Genomic DNA, 21,077 nt, shown 5'->3' with positions numbered 1-21,077 from the left:
GCCACTAGGCTGTGATTTCGATAATGAGGAGAAGGGACTCCCTGCCCTCTACACACCTTCCCCACTTGTAATCTAACTGATGACTACTTGAGTTGGAAACTGAGTCCTTCATTCCACGGGTAGCAGATGGTGGGTAGTAAAGCCCGGGAGAGGTAATATGGTGATGGTGTTACTGTTGGGGTAGAAATCATCTCCCAGCCTCTACCAGAAACAGAAGGAAACAGGAGATGCAGGGAGAGTTTCTGCACTGAAAGGGAGACTCAGATTCTGAAATGAGACTACAGTTTTTTTCCCTAAGGAAATCTCTCCATCTTACTTTTAAAGAGGTACCAGCAATCTGAAATATACAACTCAAAGCAAGAGGAAGGGAGAAGTTGGATGGAGAGTGTTACATGGAAGGGGGATACTAAATAACCCTTGTGCTGTAGAATTCGAGAATGAGTCATCCTGCACAGGATGTCTCCTGTATGTCCCCGCTTGGCACCGGCATCCTTCTCAGGGCACTCCAGCCGCATGGTTAGGTGCCTTTTTGTGATTACAGCTCTTTAGCAGTTAGGTGATAGTACTTAAAAGGTAGGAACAATATCTGTTATATCTGTCTTTCCATCCATCCATCCCTTTCTTCTTGCCTCCCTCTTATTAAACTATCTAAACTTTCTTTAAAACATTTATGACACAGTTCTAAGCATTTTACACATATTTATTTATTCCTTTAAACAATCCTCTGAATCAGATACTGCTGTTGTTCCCATTTTATAGATGAGGGAACAGAAGCCCAGAGAGGTTAAGTCATTTCCCTATGGTTATGTAGCTGGTAATTGGCAGAGCCAGGATTTGAACTTGCCTGCCTTTCCAGAATCATGTCCTGGTGTACCTCCTTTCTTCTGAGGTTATAGGAACCCAAGTGTGAAAAAAGGGGCCATGACTTCTACCCATATTAACAGGCCAACGGGGAAAGCATACACGCACACTTGAAAATGTACAGGACTATAGCCAATAAACAACAAGAAGAATACGTTCTCCAATAGTATCTATTTACTCATCAAATATTTACCAGATAGCCCTGCGTATCCAAAGGTTACTCCCACAATAGCCCTTTCCTTGAGGATTTTAATTCTCAGTGGGAGAGAGAAATCAACAACAGTTTAAATTCAGCATAATTCAGACACTAGAAGTCGCTCAGGAGTTGGTGAGAGCTCTTAGGAGTGGCACCACCTGAGATTGGGCAGAGGTCGAGGAAGGATGTCTGAGGAGGAGAGGGACGCCTTAGAGGTGATGAGGCAGAGATGAGGAAGGGCATTCTAAGCAGACAGCATGTGGGGAAAGTTCCAGAGGAGAGGAACACATGCAGGGGTGGGCTGGGAGTCCTGGGGCCAGCCTGCAAGCAGGAGCCATAGTGGGAACAATGACCTGCCGTGCATAGGGAGGACAGTGCTGCCCTGTGCAAGTGACAGGCCCAGAGAGAGTCTGGAGATCTGGGGAAATAATGTCATGGACTCCTCCCCTTCAGCCACCCCACAGCGCCTGATGTTCAGAGCTTCCTCCCCACCCCTTCAACTCCTGTTATTAATTGTGGTAATAGAAGCACTGTTCCCAAGGGAGTAGCTCCCCAGATGTCCCCTTGTCACCTGGTTCATGACTGCTCTTATCCCTGTAGAGGGCAAGAGTAATCACAGTTGGCAAGATTGTTTCTAAAGCAGCAAACAGATGGAAATTGTGCCCAAAGAAATCTGTGGCCCAGGTGCCCAAAGAAATCTGTGTGCTTACATTTTCCCCATGTTCTGCATTGCTTGTTCCCTCCACTGGACCTCTCCCCTGGTGATGTGCTCCTTAAAAAGAAATTGGTGGATGGGGGCAGGAACCAGGAGTTAGCTAAGGCAATAGCTCTAAGATCCTGAACCCCCTGCAGAATTTGGAAAGAAACTTTGGTCTGCTGACCCCCCGAGTGTGTTGTAGGGATGCTCTTTTCTCACCTGCCTCAAACCTAGTACCCAAAGGGTGGATTCCTGTGCCATTTAACTGCATTTACTTTTCAGATTAGACTAGAAATGGCTCCAGCCATAGCATTGATTAATAGATTGTGATAAGTGGAAAGGAGATGTGATATCTAATTGCTGCCTTGCTGAGATGACTAACGTAGGCCACAGTCCATTGAACTGAGATATTATGTACTTATGTACTTTGCAGTGCTTGGAATAGAACCCAGGGCTAGGCAAGTGCTTTATCACTGAGCCACAGCCCTGGTCCTGTTCGTATTTCTATGTTCTTCTTTTTCCTTATTTCATGGAGTGGTTGGTGGTGAAGAGAGGCCCACCACAGGCCAGGACTGCTAGATTGGGGCTTCCTGCTAAAGAGTTTCTTCTGGTTTCCCACAGGGGACCAGGACAGCACTTGAATGAATAAGTTATGCCCAGAAGGAAAGCCACCACTCCAGGGCGGTCAAGGAATGAGAGACCTAGTTGTACCTTCATCAGAGAGCAGTTGTCTTGCTTGCTACTCCTGTGTCCCTGAAGTGTCCCCTGGGTACACTGATAATGTATCCTCCTCCCATTAACAGTATGTCAACCCAGCCTTTGAACGAATGATGGGCTATCACAAAGGGGAGCTCCTGGGGAAAGAACTCGCCGACCTGCCCAAGAGCGATAAGAACCGCGCAGACCTTCTCGACACCATCAATACCTGCATCAAGAAGGGAAAGGTGGGTGGCGCTGACGAGACCACAACACCAGCCCCGCCCAGTGCTTTTTTCTCCCCTTTGGGAGAGTTTTTTTGTCCCATCCTTAATGTTGTTTTCCTTAATAGTATCGTAATTAAGAGAAAATCTTTGATATTTGCAAAAGGAACCAAGGGCTAATTTGGGGTCTCAAGTGAATAAGGTGCTTGTCATGGTTATCCATCAGCTGGTTTTGTGCAAGGACAGTTATTCATTGCATGCATATACACCATCTGTCCCACCTGCCATTGCTAGATGACCCTGCCTGTCTTTGAACCTACTCAGAGAGCTGTTGTGTTTTTCAGTTTATCAGTGTCTGGGGACTGGAAGGACTTCATATCAGTCTTGGTGGGTTGGCTCAGTTTTTTGGGTCAGTTATTGTTTTTCTGCTCTTTTTATTCATCACTATTCAATATCCATTGTGTAGCTTGCTTCTCCCTGCCCCACCTGTTCCCAGTGGCTTCCAGTTCATCCAGGTCGATGAAGGCGTGGTGGAAATGTGGGAGGAATTTCCCCTCTAGTCCCTTCCTCCTGAGGAGTTCTGGCCCTCAGAGTCAGAACTGCCTGTGCGCTTTCTTGTAAGCATTCCAAATGCCTCCTCGCTTATTATTGCTTTCATCTTCCTTTCTCTACTGTGCAGCAGTTCAGTAAACACTGTCTTCATTGAATAGTGAGGGCACTTTATAAGAATAAAATGAGTTTGGATTATGCGAGGGCCAAAATTACTTTTTTAAAAAAAGTTGAAGCTACAAGACTCTAAAAGGAAATGGAACATTATAAAGTACTCCAGAGATTTTTTTTTGCCCAAAGAATCCAGTCACCGGTCTGGTGACTCTAATGTGTGTACTCATTAGCCACATCATATGTGACAGGGGGAAAGAAATGGCTGCAGAGAATCTCAGTTTCTGATTTAACCACTGCCTCCTAGAATTAGTGGAGGTGCCCCAGGGTTCTCTCTGAGGTCACTTGGCTCTTTATCCAAGCCAGATCCACAGGGTCCAGAGACAGCAGGAATCTTCTTGCTCCCCTTGGCATCACCCGTGGAAACTGTGAGGAGCCAGCCTTGTCTCAGAGAAGTCTTGGCTGGGAGGCTGCTGGAATGTTAGAAAGGTGGGGGCTTCAAGGAGGGCTAAAGAAATGCAAACTATAACCAGATCCTTCACTCTCTGATGTGCAAGCCAGTGAGAATCTCTGTATCTCAGTGTGTCCATCTGTAAATAAGGATAATGATATCAAGCTCACAGGTGATAGTGAAGAGTTCAAGAGGGACTTCTCAAACCTGGTGCCATGGAACCCCTAGGACTGATAGTACAAATTCCATCCACTGATCAAGTGTCCGGGGACCCTGGACAAACAGCATAGCAGTGGACATATTGGTCTTGTGGTCTTGTCTTTATGCATTGTGACCAGGACAGCACTACAGCAGGTGCAAAAATGTAGTAGTTTTGTAAAACAAAACCATGTGGGAACTTTCTCACAGCCCTCTAAGAACCTCTGTAGTAGCAGCTATGTGCCTCGACTGAAGGATTTAAGAGTTCTCTTTGTTCATGTAGGAGTGGCAGGGGGTTTACTATGCCAGACGGAAATCCGGGGACAGCATCCAACAGCATGTGAAGATCACCCCAGTGATTGGCCAAGGAGGGTGAGAGCAAACTCTTCAACTCTTTCAGCTGAAGATAAGGACTTCAGGCCCTTGTGGGCATTGGGTTTGTGCATTGAAATGCCAGTGTTAGCCTTAGGTCCACAATGCAGCAGGGTTATGCAAGATGTAGTATATATCAAGGTTACCTCCACAGGGCCAGCTACAACTTCTGGATGTAGTTTCCCTACACTCTGTCCTGCTAATGGTCTTTCATGAAGCACTTGCCCCCACTCCCCAACTATCCACACCCACCTATCATATGTGGTCCCATTATTCCTAGTACCCTCTGAGTGGACTCAAAAGGTGAAAGAACCATGGAGCCTGCTGACCTGGGAGAGAAAGGTGTCTGATTAGGAGCCGAGAGCTTCAATTACAGGGAACCTCAGATTACTAGGGAATTTTGTGGAGAGACTGGAAAATAGGCAACTCCTGCTCCTTCTCCCAATCAGATTTTGTGAGGAGGTTCACAAAGCTAAATAGAACCACTAAATAGGATGAGTCTTTGTAAATTAGCTTGAAGATCAAGACCAGCACAAGAGTTTGAACTTATAAGGGACACCTGATATGTGACATATTGGAAGGAATCATGATAGCAGTTGTTATGCCAATAACTGGAACCAGAAAGTCCCACGTGTGACTCCCAGACTACCTGAGTTTCTTGCAAATCATTATGTGATTAGAAAACTAGATATTCCATAAACTCAACAGTGTTTATGGATTATTTCCCCTCCAATTTTACTTGTTTGGTTAGTTTGAAAATTGTTCTCCTGTCTGTTCAGAGACCACCACCACCTGGTATTTCATGCCATTTTGTAATTTGTGTCTCCCCTCTGGCATGACTGGAGGTTGTGGGTACTGACAGGCCCCTGACCAAGGGTTCCCAGCTGTGGGCAAGAGGCTGCCCCCAGGCCTTCCTCCTGACAGGCACCACCTCAGTGTGGCCATTCTCACCAGCTATCAGTGCACAGAGCCATGGGAGGAAGTCAATACCTGTGGCTGTCCTGTTGCTTCTGTCCTCATCCTTAGACCATCTTCTCAGAACATGGAAGCTAAAATCACTCTGTATGTGTGGCCAGAATCATTGGGTAACCAAAGCAGAGGAGACATTCTATTGCTTGGTAATTGCTGTCAGAATAATTTTTTTTCTGATTTGACAGATGAGAGAAAGAAATTCTTTTATCCAGACATAATTTCTAGTGTTATTTTCCCTAATTGTAGACAGTGAGCTATCAGAGGCTATTCTGATTAAAAGTAGGGAAATTTTACCCTGCCCTATTTGTGCAAAACTCATTACAGAATAACCAGTATTTTTAAAGCTCTCTTCAGAATCATCTAGAGAAAAGTAAACCAGAGAGAGTAAAAGAAAGAGACAGAGACAGAGAAAGAGAGACAGACTTGGGTGCATCCTTTGATGCACCCAAATCTTCTCAGATATAAATTATAACATACTCTCTGGATTTCATGGCTTTACTCTTGACAGAAAAATCCATCCTGAGCTGATTTTTTTTTTTTTGCACAAGGCTGGGGTGCCTATCATCTTCTACTTGGTGTCCCTTGTGTTGGTGAGCAAGACCACAGGTTGAGTTTCAGGATTCTGTTCATGACCTCGAAATTGAAGGATTTTTCTCTGCCTGAAAAATGCCATCATTATGACAACCATAGTATGAAAGAATAGGGAATATTTAATGTAAAAACAGCAACCATGAAATTTGGTCATTGTCCAAATGAGTCTTTAGATTATTTTTTATAATAAGCAATAAAATTATTCTTGTCAGCTGAATTAAAACCAATTTAGTGCAGTAGCATTTCATTCTATCACTGAAGATAACTAGGCACCAAACTTCAAGAGGCCATTGCAAAATGAAATACCCACTAGGAAAGTTTCCAAACCTGCTAGAATGACCAGGGAAGCTCATATGAGCTCAGGGTAGAAAGTGTGTTTCCTGAGGCTTGGGTTTTGTTTGAATTCTAAATCTGCTTAGAAGAAGACTCTGTTGATGTTTTCATTTGTTGACTTGTGAATCCTCTCCTATCTGACTAATAACTGATTATTTATATTATTAGGAAAATTAGGCATTTTGTCTCCCTCAAGAAGCTGTGTTGTACCACTGACAATAACAAGCAGGTACAGTATTCAGCTTCCTCCGTTTGCTTTGTCAGCTCGGCCATGCGTTACATCTCAACCAGTGTTCTCTGCTTGTCTTTCTCCATATCTTACTGTAGTTGCCAGTGAAGAAGGTTTATGAGAAAATTAGATACCTCTGACAGATTTTCCCCCCCAAATTCCTCTACAAGTTTGTCTTGCTTCATTGGTAGTGCACGTTGGTTACCCTGTGCCTTATGCCTAACTCTCCAGGCTGATATATTTTATGATATAAAGTTCTTCTTCCAAACAAAAGATGTTCTATTTCCTGTCTTAATCTTATAAACAAATATAATGCATATCTTCACTGGAGCATTTCACCACTACAAATGATCAGAAGTAATTTCAAAATAGCACTTCACATTCTTACTATTACATCACGTAGAGCAATACATTTGAATGCTGTCTTACTAAAATAACAATTTTAGTATATTGTTATATTCAGGAACTTTTTAAGGTAGTTTTATCATAGGGAGCATCCTGCATAGAGGTATTTTTTTCCCACTTGATTTATACTTTTCCTATTGGATCATGTAGATTTTTTACCTTATGCTTTATAATTTGTTGATTAAAAAGTAGACAATAAACATACTTGCCTATCTATTTTTGAAAACTTATATGACCTTTGATGAAGAATTTTCAAGAAGGGACAGTGTCTCTAAGGGACTTTAAGAGCACCCAGGGAAGAAGCCACTGTATTTATGTGTGGTGGAGACTTGTGAAGTGCAGGATGAGGTGAGACCTGGTCAAACGCGGAGGTGGACCTGCACTGGGAGGACTGCAGCCACCTGGGCTCCTTCCAGTGAGGAGAGGCCCCAGAGGGAGGGTGGGACTGGGTCAGTCGGTGCCTCAGGGCATTGAAGGTGTCCATGGCCATGAGCTTGTTCATAATGTTTAGTTCAGCCCAAAATGCTTTCTTCAGCTCTGAGAATTTAATCTGGAAGCAGGAAATTTTCAGTTAATACCATAAAGTCACATAGAGGCAAATCCTTGGAGACCTCTGGGAAAGAAAGGGAATGACTTTCAAAGGGAAAAAAAAATCTTCAAAGAGCCACTCTGAAGCATGCTGGGAGGAGGAATGAGGTCTGCATAAGAGGTGACCCAGGTGGAGGGAGGGAGAGGGACAAGCAATCCTGGTGTGTCTTTTACTGAACACAAGCAGTGCAAACCACTGGGCTCTGGATCCACAGTAGAGGACACAGACCCACTTGGCCCGCCATCTTGACCTCACTCCCCCTCCTCTTCCCTTTCTCATATGAATGAGGCCTCCACTCTCCTTGTCCCAGTACCTCTTCAGTTCCACATGTCCAAATCATAGCAGTCCTCCTTGGTCCAGCCTCAGAAGTATTAAGAACCACCTTGCTCCCCAAGGCACTTTCCTGGCCTTGTATTATTCCCCCACCATGTTCCCAGCTGTTTTTGTGCTAACCTCCCCTCCCCGTCTCTAGGAGGGCCACTAGTATTTGTGTGTCCACCTTCCTGGCACATACTAGGTCCTCAACCTGTTGGTCAGCTTCAATGAAATGGACAGTCTCAGTCCTGGCTTCCTGCCAGCTCTGAACGCTTCTTGCTGCACAGAGAGAGCAGACAATCTGTTAGCATAGGACTTCAGGATGCAGAAGCAAGGGACCACCTCTTCTTTTCTGCAGCTCTAAATAGAAACGCCTTTACTGCCGTGAATCAGCTGCTGTTCTGAGAAGGGTAGAAACACAGAGCTCGGATACCCTGAGCCATTGACGTCACCTAATGGTGCTGCACAGGCCTAGAGAGACTCTTAGATTTTCCAATAATAAAGCATTTTTATCCCCCTGGCTGGCTGCAGTGCTTTTCCTCCTCATGGAAGGAAGCTGGAGTACATGGCCACGGGCTCTGTGCCGGGGAGGGCTCCTTGGATGCTGACCAACCTGTCTGCAGGCGTTCCGGTGGTACTGCTTTCTGGGGTTTAGCCCTGACGTCAAAATCGACCCATGGGTTTGAATTTTAACAAGGAACGGAATTGTAAGCCAGGCAGGCTGACTGCTGGTCGTGTTTGTCATCAGTAAATATTCCTTTTCCTCTGTGAGCCCTGTAGCTTTTTGCCAGGAGACTGGAAATGCTCAGTAAGGTTTGTCTGCTATAAACATTTTCTCCCCCTCCACCACACACACCTTCTCCCCAGATGTGTACAAAACACCTGCTCTGTGCTGGCAGAGCAGGGACGTGGAGTCCTGGCCTTAGATGTCATGAGGTTCACGGGCAAGCAAACGGATTGAACAGAACAAAATATAACACAGCGGAGTAACCAGCCGACCACTGAAAAAGCACAGAACTCAGGGCCTAGGGAGGCTGACAAAGAGTTCTTGAGGCCTTGTCTAGGACAAGGGCAACACACTGCAGCCTCCAGGCCAGAGATGGCCTGCTTTGTGAATACAGCTCTGTTGGAACACAGCCATGCTCTCTGTCGCTGCTGTCATACCACAACACAGAGTGGAGCAGTTACAACAGACCACAGGGCCTGCAAAGCCTAGAACGTTAACTATAAGGCTTTTTACAGAAAAAGTTTGCTGACCTCTGTTTCTAGAAGATGATTTTCTTTCTTGAATTTCCCACTTTCTTAGGCCAGTAATATCCCAGAATCCCAAGAATCCCTGCCCGCCTCCCCCACCCCGCCACATACACACACCCTGGGGTACCCTTTGTCGTTTCTGTTAACCCCGTGTCCTATCTCAAAACCCATTTCAACCCCTTTACCCTGGCATCCTAAGGATGTGAGGACACAGTCACTGGAGGCCTTTGTCTTTTCCCCAGGTCAAAATCAAAATTCAAATATATGACTAAAACTATGAAATTTCATGGATTTATAGCCATGATCCAAGAGTGAGACTGCACAGGGAAAGGAGGTATCCAGAACCCCTACCTTACATCAGATCCTCCTAAGCCAGACCAGAACCTAGCCTGGGAAAGGGGAGCCTCGCAAAGCTGAGGGGCCTCCTTGCTGCCCCCCCTACAGTGCCCATCTGCAGCATGATTGCACAAGCATCCCCTGGGCTCACTCACACCTCCACACCTTGGCCATGAGAATATCAGGGGCACAGCAGCCCTGAAAGCCAGTGTGCTAGTGGTAAGCTTAGCGCCCGTGGGAAAGAACATGGGAAGTCAGTAGGCAGTGTCTGTCAGGTGGCCTGATCCCTCTTCTCATGGAAGGATGACATGTAGGGCCATGGAGAAGCCCTCAGGGAGGAAGGAATCTCCTGTCCTAAAAGAGGAAGCAGTTCTTCTGCCAAGTCAGAGAGCATAGGCCCTACAATGAGCAGCTCTAGGAAAGATGCCCCCATTCCATTCCACGGTGCGGGGTATACACAGGGCAAGGACATGGCCAGACTCAGAGGGAGCGTTCTGCTTTCTGGCTAATCAAGGATCCAAACAACAGCTGAATGAGAGCAAAATGAGACCAGTCTGACCTGGTTTTGTACAGGACTTTACAGAGCTAGAAAGTGGGGGCCCCAATTTTAGAACTCCATTGATCCCTTTCTCACCTCATTTCATGGCAAGAAGATTATTTCAACCATGAAAAATAAAAGGGCATAATCTCTGAATGGAAAGCAGCTATTTAACTAGAATGAATTAGGCTTCATGGAAAAACTGGTTTCTTCCACTGCAAACTGATGTACGTGTTGTTACAGCCTAACATTCACCTGGGGCCTGATGTTGGGAAGTCAGCTTCTAAAGCACTTTCATATATGTAACTTATATGAGAACAGAAAGGGCTAAACTGGTCAAGTTTACAATGTTGATGTCTCACTTTGGGTTACAACTTTTTGGGGTTCATGCATATTTTGTTTTATAATAAGCTGTTTAATCTTGAAATTGTACAGATTAGGAAAAAACAGAACTTTCCTGTCATAGCAATCCACAAGGTTAAGGCAGAAATGTCTAAAGCAAGATCTGAAGGATATGAGGTGTGAAGGAGCAGGAAGAAAAGAAAACGGAATCTTCAGTTTTGTGACAGCTTCATGGAAAGAAGGAAGGTCCAGACCCTGGAGGCAAAAGCAGGGGAAAGTTTTAAGGAATTGCTCATATTTGGCTTAACGTGGGGAAGAAATATCATCTAATGGAACTGACCAAAGTTCATAGTCTTAGTGAATGGTAAGTTCCCCAGTGTATGGGGGCAGGTCAGAACTAGACTGAGCACTCAGTGGGAAAAACTGTCTGAGGAATTCGCTGGAGAACCAACTGGATCAGTGATTCCCAAAGTATGATTCCCTGGAGCAGTAGTAGCACCAGCATTATTGGGAATTTGTTAGAACTGCAAAATCAGAATTTCAGAATCAGAGACTGGGGGGGTGGATGTCAACACTGTTTTAACAAGCCTTCAAACATGCCAAAATTTGAGAGCTATGGGCCAAGATTATTGGCTTTGAGACTGGGATGGTGTGAACTCTGATCATTAGTCCATGAGCAGAGTCTGTTCTGAGATTAAAATACTCAGAAAAAAATTGTTTTCAGTATTCTTCCAGCCATCCAGGTCTCCCCTTCCCCCAAACTATTATGTATGTAATCAATATATGTCTCATGTGGAAAGACAAAGAATATTTGCTCATTCTTCAAGGCACACATCCAAGTGTGACTTCTTAAAACAAATTGGAGACGAGGTTACTATAACTGCAAACATGACCTTGGCTGCCTCTAAAAGTGGCCATTCACATTTAGAAGTACATTTTGTGTCATTGACATATTACCATAATATAGAGCTTGCACATGTGTACCTTACTTACAGCAGGTGTCCTGAAATATTTATTGGTATATGTGGTGAAGCCACTAAGTAAACAAAATTATCCAAATTTTTCCATTTAGCTTTAGTACATATTTGCAAGAAACTATTTAAAGAAAGACCTCTGATGTTGCAAAACCCCACATTTTTTCCCCCTGAGAAACCACATTTTGAATAACCAAGCCTTGAACATACATGAATGGCATGCCTGCTGCGAGTCAGGGACTATTGGAGCCTGAGGCTACAAGACTGCAGGAGCTTACCGGAAGGAAATTAAGAGTTCAGTGATAGGATTGTGTGCATGAGAAGGTCTTGGTTCAGAGGAGGGAGAGACAATTTCATGTCAGGCATTGGTGGAGGCTGCTGAGACTGGTCAGGACACATTTTGTGAGTACCAGAGGTCTAAAGTTGAGAGGGATTGGTTAATGAGGAGAGAGTAAACCAAGGACATTTTAAGCTTTTGTACCTACACTGAGCACAGTGTGGGAGGAGGCTGCACAGGTTCTGGTAGACTCAGGTGTTTTCATCCTGGCAGAGAATCGCCAGCCTCTTGTGACCAGCAGGGCAGTAGGCCTGGGGTTGTCTGCTCTGTACAGCAATATGGAGTTTCTTTGCCTTCCCTGTCCTTGCATCTTGTCCTCTGTGCCACATCACTAGATGTTTACAAGACACTTGGCCTATAGTGTCAGACGGGAGGAAGAGAGGGGAGGGAATGATAAGTCTGAACTGTAAATAAAGTTTCCCTCTGCTGAAACCTTAATGCCCCCTCACCAATAATAACCTGCTCCAACAGGGAGGTCCTGCTCAATTTAGCCTCAAAACTGGAGGCCTAAACATAGAGAAAAATTAGTTTGATTTAAGAAAAGTAACATAGGGTTGGAAATGAATGAGAAACAGACATAACTGAGCTCTTTCTTAAAAACCAATGTTATTTACTGATATATATACATTTACAATAACTAGGACTTAAATAGGTGATACAGTGTTGGCCTTTGAAGAGAAGAATTTTGCCTCTATAATTAATTTAAATTTTAGAGGTCCCACTTTTACAATTTGTATCATTGGGACTATTGCAAGATTCTGCTCATTCTGGAAACTTGCCCATTAAATTACCTAAGATCTGACTTTTGTTAACAGTTTCCTCATTCACTAATTTTTTTGTGTGTAATTTATGAGTGTTAGTGCTCTCTGGAAAATTTTCTTTTCAATAGCTGGTGTCTGACTCTTCAGAAGGGATTCATTCAGTTCACATTAAGGAGAAAGGCTGAGGTTCTGACATTTGGCTCAGCCTAAGCAGTCATTTATTCACGAAGTGAGAGGCAGTAATCTCCTGGCACTTCAGTCCAGTGGAAAACACAAGGGTAGATGTAGACAAGGGAAGTCACCGTGTCTCTCCCCACATCTGTGTCTGCTATCCTGTTGTCCCTGACTTGGCTACTAGGACGCCATCCAGTCAATTCCCTAAACTAGAGAACCACCCTTAGCATCCTTGCCTTCCTAAGACCCAGAATCCTGGAAGCTACTAAGTTCTGAAGATTGTGCCTTCATCACAGCGCTTGACCCCATCTCCTTTCCTCCACCCACTGGTGTTACATTTGAGCCATTAGGACGTCTGGTTGTGCCTGCTTGCTCTGCCTCTGTATAGTGTGTGCTGGAGCCAGACCACACCCACTAATGAAAACTGATGGTTTCATTTTCTAGAATTTTGTGAGTTATTTGTTAAATTGACTGTTATCAAAGATTAAATTGTAGAGCTGGGTGTAATGGTGCACACCTGTAGTCCCTGCTACTCGGGAGGCTGAGGCAGGAAGATCGCTTGAGACCAGGAGTTTAAGCCCAGGCTGGGTAAGATGGTCAGACACCATCTTATTAAAAAAATTAAATTGTGTAAGCATGCAATTAAACAAATTTTACTTTTAGGAGCATAAGTATCCAAAACCCATTAGTTCCTGAGCATGTTACTATATGTGTTATCTGTACTCCAGAGATTTTGTATATTTATTTTATCTTTATTGTGGAAATGCTTCATAAAGGTAGACCACTTTGTATGTCTTCCCAACTCCACATTCAGTGACATGTTTACAGAGTCAAACAGCCATGGCAGAATGAAATTAGCAAATACTACAAATAGGGATTTTTTTAGGGGTTTGTTCTCTAGACTTAAGAAAAAAATATTTAAAGACTAACATTTGATTCAAGAAATTGCTCTAACAAATGAATGAAATTTCTACATAATCTTTATTTTTATCTTCTTGATATAAATGAAAATATTAACTAACATTCACCTTGAAACTCCACTCATTCATCTGTCACAACTGTCAATTGGCTACAGGCACAAGAGGCCAGCAAAATCCACAAAAACATTTGTGAGACTCAATTGGCCATGTAAAATTTACAATAGAGAATATTCGATGTTTTAGTATTATTTAGGAATTCTGAGTTACATATTCTTTAATCAGGTACTGGAAAATTTTTTCTTAGGAACAGATTATAAATATTTTAGGTCTTATAGTCTCAGCTGCAATTTCAACTCAACTCTTAGTGGGTAAGCAGCCACAGAATGGGTGTCAAGGAATGGCTAAGGCGGTGTCACAAAATTATGTTTACAAAAGCAGGTGCCATTCCCTGGGCCAGAATTTACTGACTCTTTTAGGTCAGCTCTGCATCACTGTGATCAGAAGACCTGACAAGAACAACTTAGGGAGGAATAGTTTATTTTGGCTCATGGTTCAGTACATAGCAGCAACGCCATTTCTCTGGGCCCAAGGTGAAGCAGAACATCATGGCAGAAGGGCATGGCAGAGGAAAGCAACTCTGGACATGACAGCAGGAAGCAGACAGAGCTCTGCTCACCAAGGACAAATATAAACCTCCAGCCACACCCTTCCTGTCTATGGTTACCATCCAGTTGATCCATGCCAGTGGATTAATCCACGGATTTGGTTATATCTTTCATAATCTAATCATTTCTCTTCTGAAAATTGTTTTATTGTCTCACACATGAGGTTTTGGGGGTCATCTCATATCTAAATCATAACACTGGCCTCTGCTTTTTATCAATAAAATTTATGGTAAGCTTATATGCAGATATGTATGAGGGTTTTTGTTTGTTTGTTTTGTTTTGTTTGAGTACTGGAGAGTTAACCCCAGGCTAACCCAGATTTTACCAATGAGCTATATCACCAGCCCTTTTAATTTTTTATTTTAAGACAGAGTCTCACTAAGTTGCTGAAAGACTCACTAATTTGCTGAGGCTGGCCTCAAACTTGCCATCCTTCTGCCTGAACCTCCAAAGTCACTGGGATTACAGGCATGCACCATCATGCTGGGCTACCTCTGTACTTTTGCAGCAAGTCAGTGGTTAAATCTTTACTCAAACATCTTTGATTATCATCCCATCCAGTCCCCAGTCCTTACTCTAAAGGGCTCACCAGTGATTCTTCATCATCTGGGAAACAATCATCAGACATCGTTAAGGGGCACTCACTCTCCTTCTTACTCTCCCTCCTTTCCTGCCATTCTGAAGTTCTCTAAACACACCTGGTTTGCTCATATAGGGGTGTTGCTCCCACTGTTCTCTCTCTAGCCTGCTCATCCTTTCTCTTGTCCTCCTAGAAATCTCTTGCTCACCTGTCCTAGGTTCTCTCTTCTGGAAGTGCTCTAGCCACTTTTCTTCTCTACAGAGTGAACTCAGCACTTACTCTTGCTGCCTCATGAGACCAGATCATCAAGGACATTGTCCTGTCTTGGACTCTTGCCCCACCCCCATCTCCTGCTGATGCTGCTAAACTTAGTAAATGTCGGATCATTGGAGCTTATCAAGGATCTTCTGTTTATGTATCATAATAAGACATATTGTGTCCTGACACAAAGTACCTCTTACTGTGCCAGTGCTCAACATATATAACTCCTGTAGCCCTCACCACAACCCCATGAGGTGATCCTAGGATCCTCTTTTCAGACATGAGGAGACTGAGGCTTAGAATAGTGAAGAACACTAGAACACTAGAATAGTGAAGGACAGTGTGACACCTGTCCAAGTGTCACATAGGATAAATGTGTCAGAGCCAGGATTCAAATCTAAAAGTAGTTAGCAACATGGTTATAAAAGAAATTCAAGTGCGTATTTAGAAACTTTGTAGAGAATGGTTGCCCTTACTTAGAAAGCCAGTGTGCGATTTCACAGAGGTGGTGTTGGCTGAGATGGGTTCAAACTGCAGTTGAAATATGTGCTTGAGAAGGAATCCCTGCAGAAGCCAAAAGGTAGCTAGAAACAGGAAAGGAGAGCATGACCAGGCTTGGACGGATCCCCTGGTGTGGTGAGGCTAGAGCTAGGGCTGCAGGTGCACTTGGGGGCCAGCCTCAGCCACCCACCTACCTCTGTCCAGCTCCTCAGCATACTGGGCCTCTAGGGGCTTCAGGGCCCACAGCCATTGCTGCTAGCTGTTTGCACTAAAGGAAATCATACCACATGAATGGGTATGTTTATGTGATGTGCATGAAAGCAGGTCACAGTAGGGCAGCTCGGAGGTAGGTGTGGAAGGCTAAGACAGTGACGTGCCTAACTGTCCACAGAAGAGCCTAGCACCTCTCTAGGAAAAGCTGGAGCCTGGGACCACCACTGCTTTTGAAGGTCATCAGAGTGACTTGCCCCAAGACCAGGTGTCATCAGTAATGTGTGTTGAGCATTGTCACTTCTCATTGCAGCACTTCAGAATTTATTCCCCATTATACTTGGCAGCGTGCAACCAATGCAAACCTAAAAACTAACCATAGCGCCACCTGTCGCTTTGCCCAAAGAATCTTTTGTCTCAACTGTAGAGCAGTGTTCATTGCCAAGGATTGTACTCACACGTCTAAGTCTCATTCACACTTATGTGGTGCCTCCTTCAATTTCTAAGAGCAAAAAAATATGGCCTTCTCCATTGCCATGGATAGAAAAAGAAGTGAGGAGAAGGAAGAATTTGGAATGTTCCTCATTAAATTTGCTCTGCTACATTTTGGAGAAATCTGACTTGCATCAGTCTCTCACCCTGGTTTTCTGAAGGCTAAGTTTCAGGTGTGGGACTTCAGACTCCAGCTCCAGGAAACCAATGAAAACTGCATTTGCTTATCTTCATGACCAGCATGTCCCTAAACCCAGAATCACAACGTAAGGAGAGGGTTAAGTAATACTTATCCTTATTGTTTGTTAGTCAACAACAGATGCTGTGGGCTGGTGGCTAAGCAAGTGTGATGTATATACTTGGGGTAAGTGGGAGTAAAGGAAGGGCCAGGACCCAGGGGTGCCATTCATTCCACAAGTGCTTATAGAGTACTTCATACCAAGCATGAACCAGAACTGTGAAGAAAAACCACAGGCAGGGCCAACACAAATCTGCTTTGAGTCTCATGCAAGATTATTGAGGTTTCCATCTGTAGAACTGTTAAAAAGATGTTAAGTGCTTAGAGAACATTGACCCAGGCATTACAAAGAAAGCCCAAGGCAGAGTCATAGGAAGCAGGTTGTGATCATAAGGAACTTGGGACAGGTTTACAGTGGAAATGTCTCCAGGGAGAGTGCCCATACTGCCCTTCAGCCCAGGGGGCGGCACTGCTAAGTGGTGAGGAATGTGAGAAGGCCGTTACCTTGGCTGCTCACTGCAGTTACCTGGAAAATTAAAAATAAAATACAAAACAGTGATGCTGTATCCCAGGGGCTCCACGAGAACCGGTCTAGGGTACAGGCTGGGCATGAGGGTTTCTGAGACCTTCCGCCAAGGGATTCCAGTGTTCTGCTAAGGTAGAAACCTCCAGACTGAAAGCGAGGCCTCTGAGGGATTTGGTCTGGTGTGATCAGGTTATGTTAGCCTGGGGACTTTTCCTGCTGGACACTTTGGAGGAAGACTAGTGTGTGGTTTGGTCAAAAAGCCACAGGAGGGCAGGCTGCTGGAAGGATGGCCTGCATGTCACTCATCCTGGGAGGACCAGGCACTGCCAGGAGCAAGAACCAGGTCTTCCTCTTCTTCGAACCTCCCTTCTGCGCCCTGGCACAGAAAATGTCTGCTGAATGAATGTTTGTATCCAGGGAACTGAAGATTTGAGAAGCAGGAGTGGTTTTCAGGAGCCAGGAGCCCTCGGTCTGCTCCACAGGCCTTGGAAGCATGGAGTGCAGCCTGGGCTTCTGGAGCAGCCTTGTATCCACAGGCCAACCTGGGAAGTGCCGCTGGCTGGACTTGATGAGTGCCTGCCTGTCTTCCCAGTTCTGTCTTCAGCACCTAGCACACTGCCTGGCACATGGAGGGGAGGCATTTCCAAAAGGACAGACAATACTCGGGGCAGTCGTCCTCCCTGGCCTGGTTCTGGGCACCAGAGCCGCTCTATCCTCAGGGCCTGACTGACCCTCCTGTAGTTACCGATCCCAGTGAGATCGGGGACCCGTGCAACAATGCATCCCTTGGTCTGCCTCCCAGGTCTTGCTATCTGATTCAGCTGACAAGATTTTGTTCATGTTGTTTTTCATTTCTCTCCCACATTAATGTTTCATGGCTGCGAGATCTAGAAGGAGAAATAATGGTGTAGACAGGATTTATTGAGGTTTTGGTTTCAATTTAAATTTGAAAAATTCACCCAATTCCCTTTAGGATATGAGAACTATTTTTTAAAAAATCATCTTCAATAAATCCACATCTTTGTGGCCCTACAGAGCTAAAACTCCAAGTCTTGTTTCTCTGCCTGTCATTGCTGGGTCCCCAGGTGACATAGCAAATTGGCAGACCTGTTAGTCACAGAAGCACAATGTTCTGGGTAAGTGACCATCCGCTGCCTGATGACGTGACAAGTTCTGAGAGCTGCATTGTTAGCTGATTGTGTCTTTGTATGTACGTCGTAGAGTATACTTGCAGGAAGATGGCTATGATGTCACTTGGTGATGTGAACTTTGGGGCCGCCATCATGTATGTTGACAGATATGTCATCAAGAGACATGACTATAGTTGAGGAGTAATAAGCAATTATGTCCCTAAACAGCATGGTGTCAGTGAAGGGATGTTGTGGCCCCCACAAGGAAGGAGCCCTCAGGAGTGACTGTCCCAGGAGTGGTGAGCTGTGCCAATTGGGTCAGTCTCAGGCAGAGGGCAGATCACCACCCCTCCATGTTCCCAGTGGCTCTTCTGCACCTGAGAACTTCAGCACCTACTTGTGCATGGGAATTCTACCATGGTGGCATGCAGTCTCCTGGGGCTGCAGCAGCTCTGTGGGGCCAGAGCGGCACCTTTACGTGATCCCCTCACCTTTTATCAATCAGTACTCAGATGGAGTTGTTTAAGCAGTGGCCTCTGAGTTGATTCCTGGATTAGTAAATTTAAGTGGCATTAAAACTGAAATCTCTTTAAGACATCTAACCAAAAGTGTTGGGGCTCTGGGGTTCCAGGCCTTGCTCCTGATTGGCAGCCTCCTGGTGGCCAGCAAAGGCAAATCAGTTCAGGGACCACTGGGGTGACTGTGCAAAGGACAGTGTGAAGTTGGGCCTGAGAGGCCTTCAGGGCAGAAGCTAGTGATGACCCCTGGGCAGGCTCCCTGGGACTTCCAGACTCATCAACTTCTATTGGAGCAGGAGGGAACACTGGAAGAATAAAAGACCTTATATGAATTTGTCTGAGATGTACCCAGCTACTGTGTATGACTCTAATGCTCTAATAAAAACGTTCTTTTCATACAACATTTGTAAATTTACAAAGAGAGAATGTTGAAACATTGGTCTCCCCAAAACACACGAAACAAGTGTCTTTACATAAAAAGGAAAGGGGAAAAACTTGCCTCCTTTTGCTCAGAATTACTTTCCTCCCTGTGCAGTTGCTAAAGGTGACCCAGCATTTGGATTAATTTCTGCATTCCTCTTGGTTGAGTGGCAGAGAGCAGAGAAGCAGATGCTGCAGCCCCGTGAGTGCTGTGCCTATAGAGTGGCCATGCCTCTTATGATTGAACTTATCTCAGGCCCACAGCACAATTTCTAGCTGGTCTTTTTGGCCATGACCTTGCCTTTTGATTCTGGAAATACCAGCTGGTAGCCTGGGGAGTTTTATGTTTTCCTAAGGCTCCAAACAACACTGAGTCACAGAGCTGGAGTGAGTCATGGCAGTGGACAGCTTTGTCCAAGCAGCCCACCAGTTGTTCTTGGGCCAGCTCCTCTGGCCACCTCTCTGGAGTGTGATTCTCAGCTCCAATGCTCACTGGGGCCAGTGAGTCCAGGATGGCCTTCCTGACTCCTGTTTTCTCCCAGGAGAGAGATCCTCAGGTTTGAAAATAATTTGATTGCCTGGACAAATCTTGACCTTTAGCATCCCATTTTTGGTAACAGCATTTAGAGAATAAAAGTATGGTTTCCTGTTTGGTCTTCCAACTCCATCTCTCCTCTTTTCCCTAAGAACTCTGACTTTTTCCAAAACCACTGAGCTAAAATCATCTTTCTCTCTAGTACATTCCACATTCCTGCCAGCGTTGTCTCCCTCCACTTGGCAGTAGGATCATTTCTTTCTCTCTTTGAATGAATCTAACTTGATTTTCCTATGTACACAAATGAAATTACCTAAGTGAACATCACCACGCCCGAGAACAGGGTTCTAATTAGAATAAGATATATCATATGCTTATATAATTTTATCAAAATGGATTCTACCATCAATTATAACTAAGAAGAACCAATAAAATAAAACAAAATAAAAAATATACTGGCTGCCTGTTGCCTATAAGGTCTGCCCAGGTGACTTAGGTCCCTTCACAAAGGCTCAACTATTTAGCATCCTATTAGTCCGCTCATACTGGCTCCCAATTCTCATGTGTGCATTCAGAAGGAAATTTAGAAATCCAGTTCCTCCCATGGGGTGTCTGTCCCCTTAATGGTAGCTGTCCTTTGGGGGGTTCTGCTACTCTTGCCTGCTGTGTCACAGCCAGTCCTAGGTCAGGTTTTGTCCCACCACACAAGTTATCCTAAGCGATTTTCAGTGTCTTCCTCTTCCTGACTACTTCTGCCACCAGCTGAGGGCCTTGCACGGTGCTAGGCAGGTGACTAATAAATTCAGATGAAATTGAATTACATGAAATTGTTATTAATTAGGTTACCAACATCATGTCTTATAAGACAATCCCTGGAAGGTACTTGGTGAATGACAGGGAAGGAATAAGACAGCTCCCATCCCAGTCTTATTAAGTCAAGTTAACAATACTTAGATAGATGAAAACAAGGAAAAGCACAGTTGTGGTCAGACAACGTAAACACAAATGAAAAAGAAGAGATGTGCATGAGAGATGTTTTGACTAAACAATGAGCCAGATTTCTGCCATGGGAAGTATTGAGGTGCGAGACAGAAAGGGGATTAAATAGTGCCCCTCCAGGAATGGCCAGGGCACTGACTGGACAAGAATCTCATGGGCACCAATGGAGGTCCCTGTGGCAGAGGAGACCCACCCATGGAGCCCAAGCAGCTGTGCGTGTTCATAACCACCAGTTCTAGCAATCCAACAGGAATAGTTTCAAGCCAGTTGCATGGAATATAGACAGGAGCTGATTGGAAAAGTGAGAAGTAAGGATAATGTACAGTGCAGGCCCTGCATGGACGGCCTCTGAGGAGAACAGCCTGGCTCGCCCAGTCTGGGGTTGTCAAGGGTGTGGGTTCCTTTGTTCCTGCCTTAGTTTCATAGCCCACTTAGGGAGTTCATTTCTCTTCAAATAGCCCTCGGCAAATTTCCTTGTGAGGGTCGTGATGACCTAGTCCCAAGGGAGGGTCATGAGGACCTGGTCACAAGGGGTGGGTGTGACATGCTCTTGAAACAATAGTTCTCTGCAGGGGTC

At 44.7% G+C, this 21,077-nt stretch overlaps 1 protein-coding gene across 5 annotated transcripts in view; it reads left to right on the top strand.

Annotated features, from left to right (window-relative positions):
- The window catches only part of PDE8B (phosphodiesterase 8B), a 212,931-nt gene that overhangs the window by 153,286 nt on the left and 38,568 nt on the right, over positions 1 to 21,077 (top strand). For 3 of the 5 annotated variants that reach the window (XM_079143572.1, XM_079143571.1, XM_079143575.1), the window contains exons 8-10: positions 2,558 to 2,698; positions 4,267 to 4,355; positions 6,420 to 6,480. In XM_079143572.1, coding sequence (XP_078999698.1) covers positions 2,558 to 2,698; positions 4,267 to 4,355; positions 6,420 to 6,480 — 291 coding nt within the window. The remainder of the gene's footprint in view (positions 1 to 2,557; positions 2,699 to 4,266; positions 4,356 to 6,419; positions 6,481 to 21,077) is intronic. The other 2 variants (XM_079143574.1, XM_079143573.1) reach the window with 1 other exon arrangement.

This window comes from Sciurus vulgaris (genome assembly GCF_902686455.1).
Source record: "Sciurus vulgaris genome assembly, chromosome: 6".
Classification (NCBI taxonomy): Eukaryota; Metazoa; Chordata; class Mammalia; order Rodentia; family Sciuridae; genus Sciurus; species Sciurus vulgaris.
This window is presented reverse-complemented; position numbering and strand designations above follow the sequence as displayed.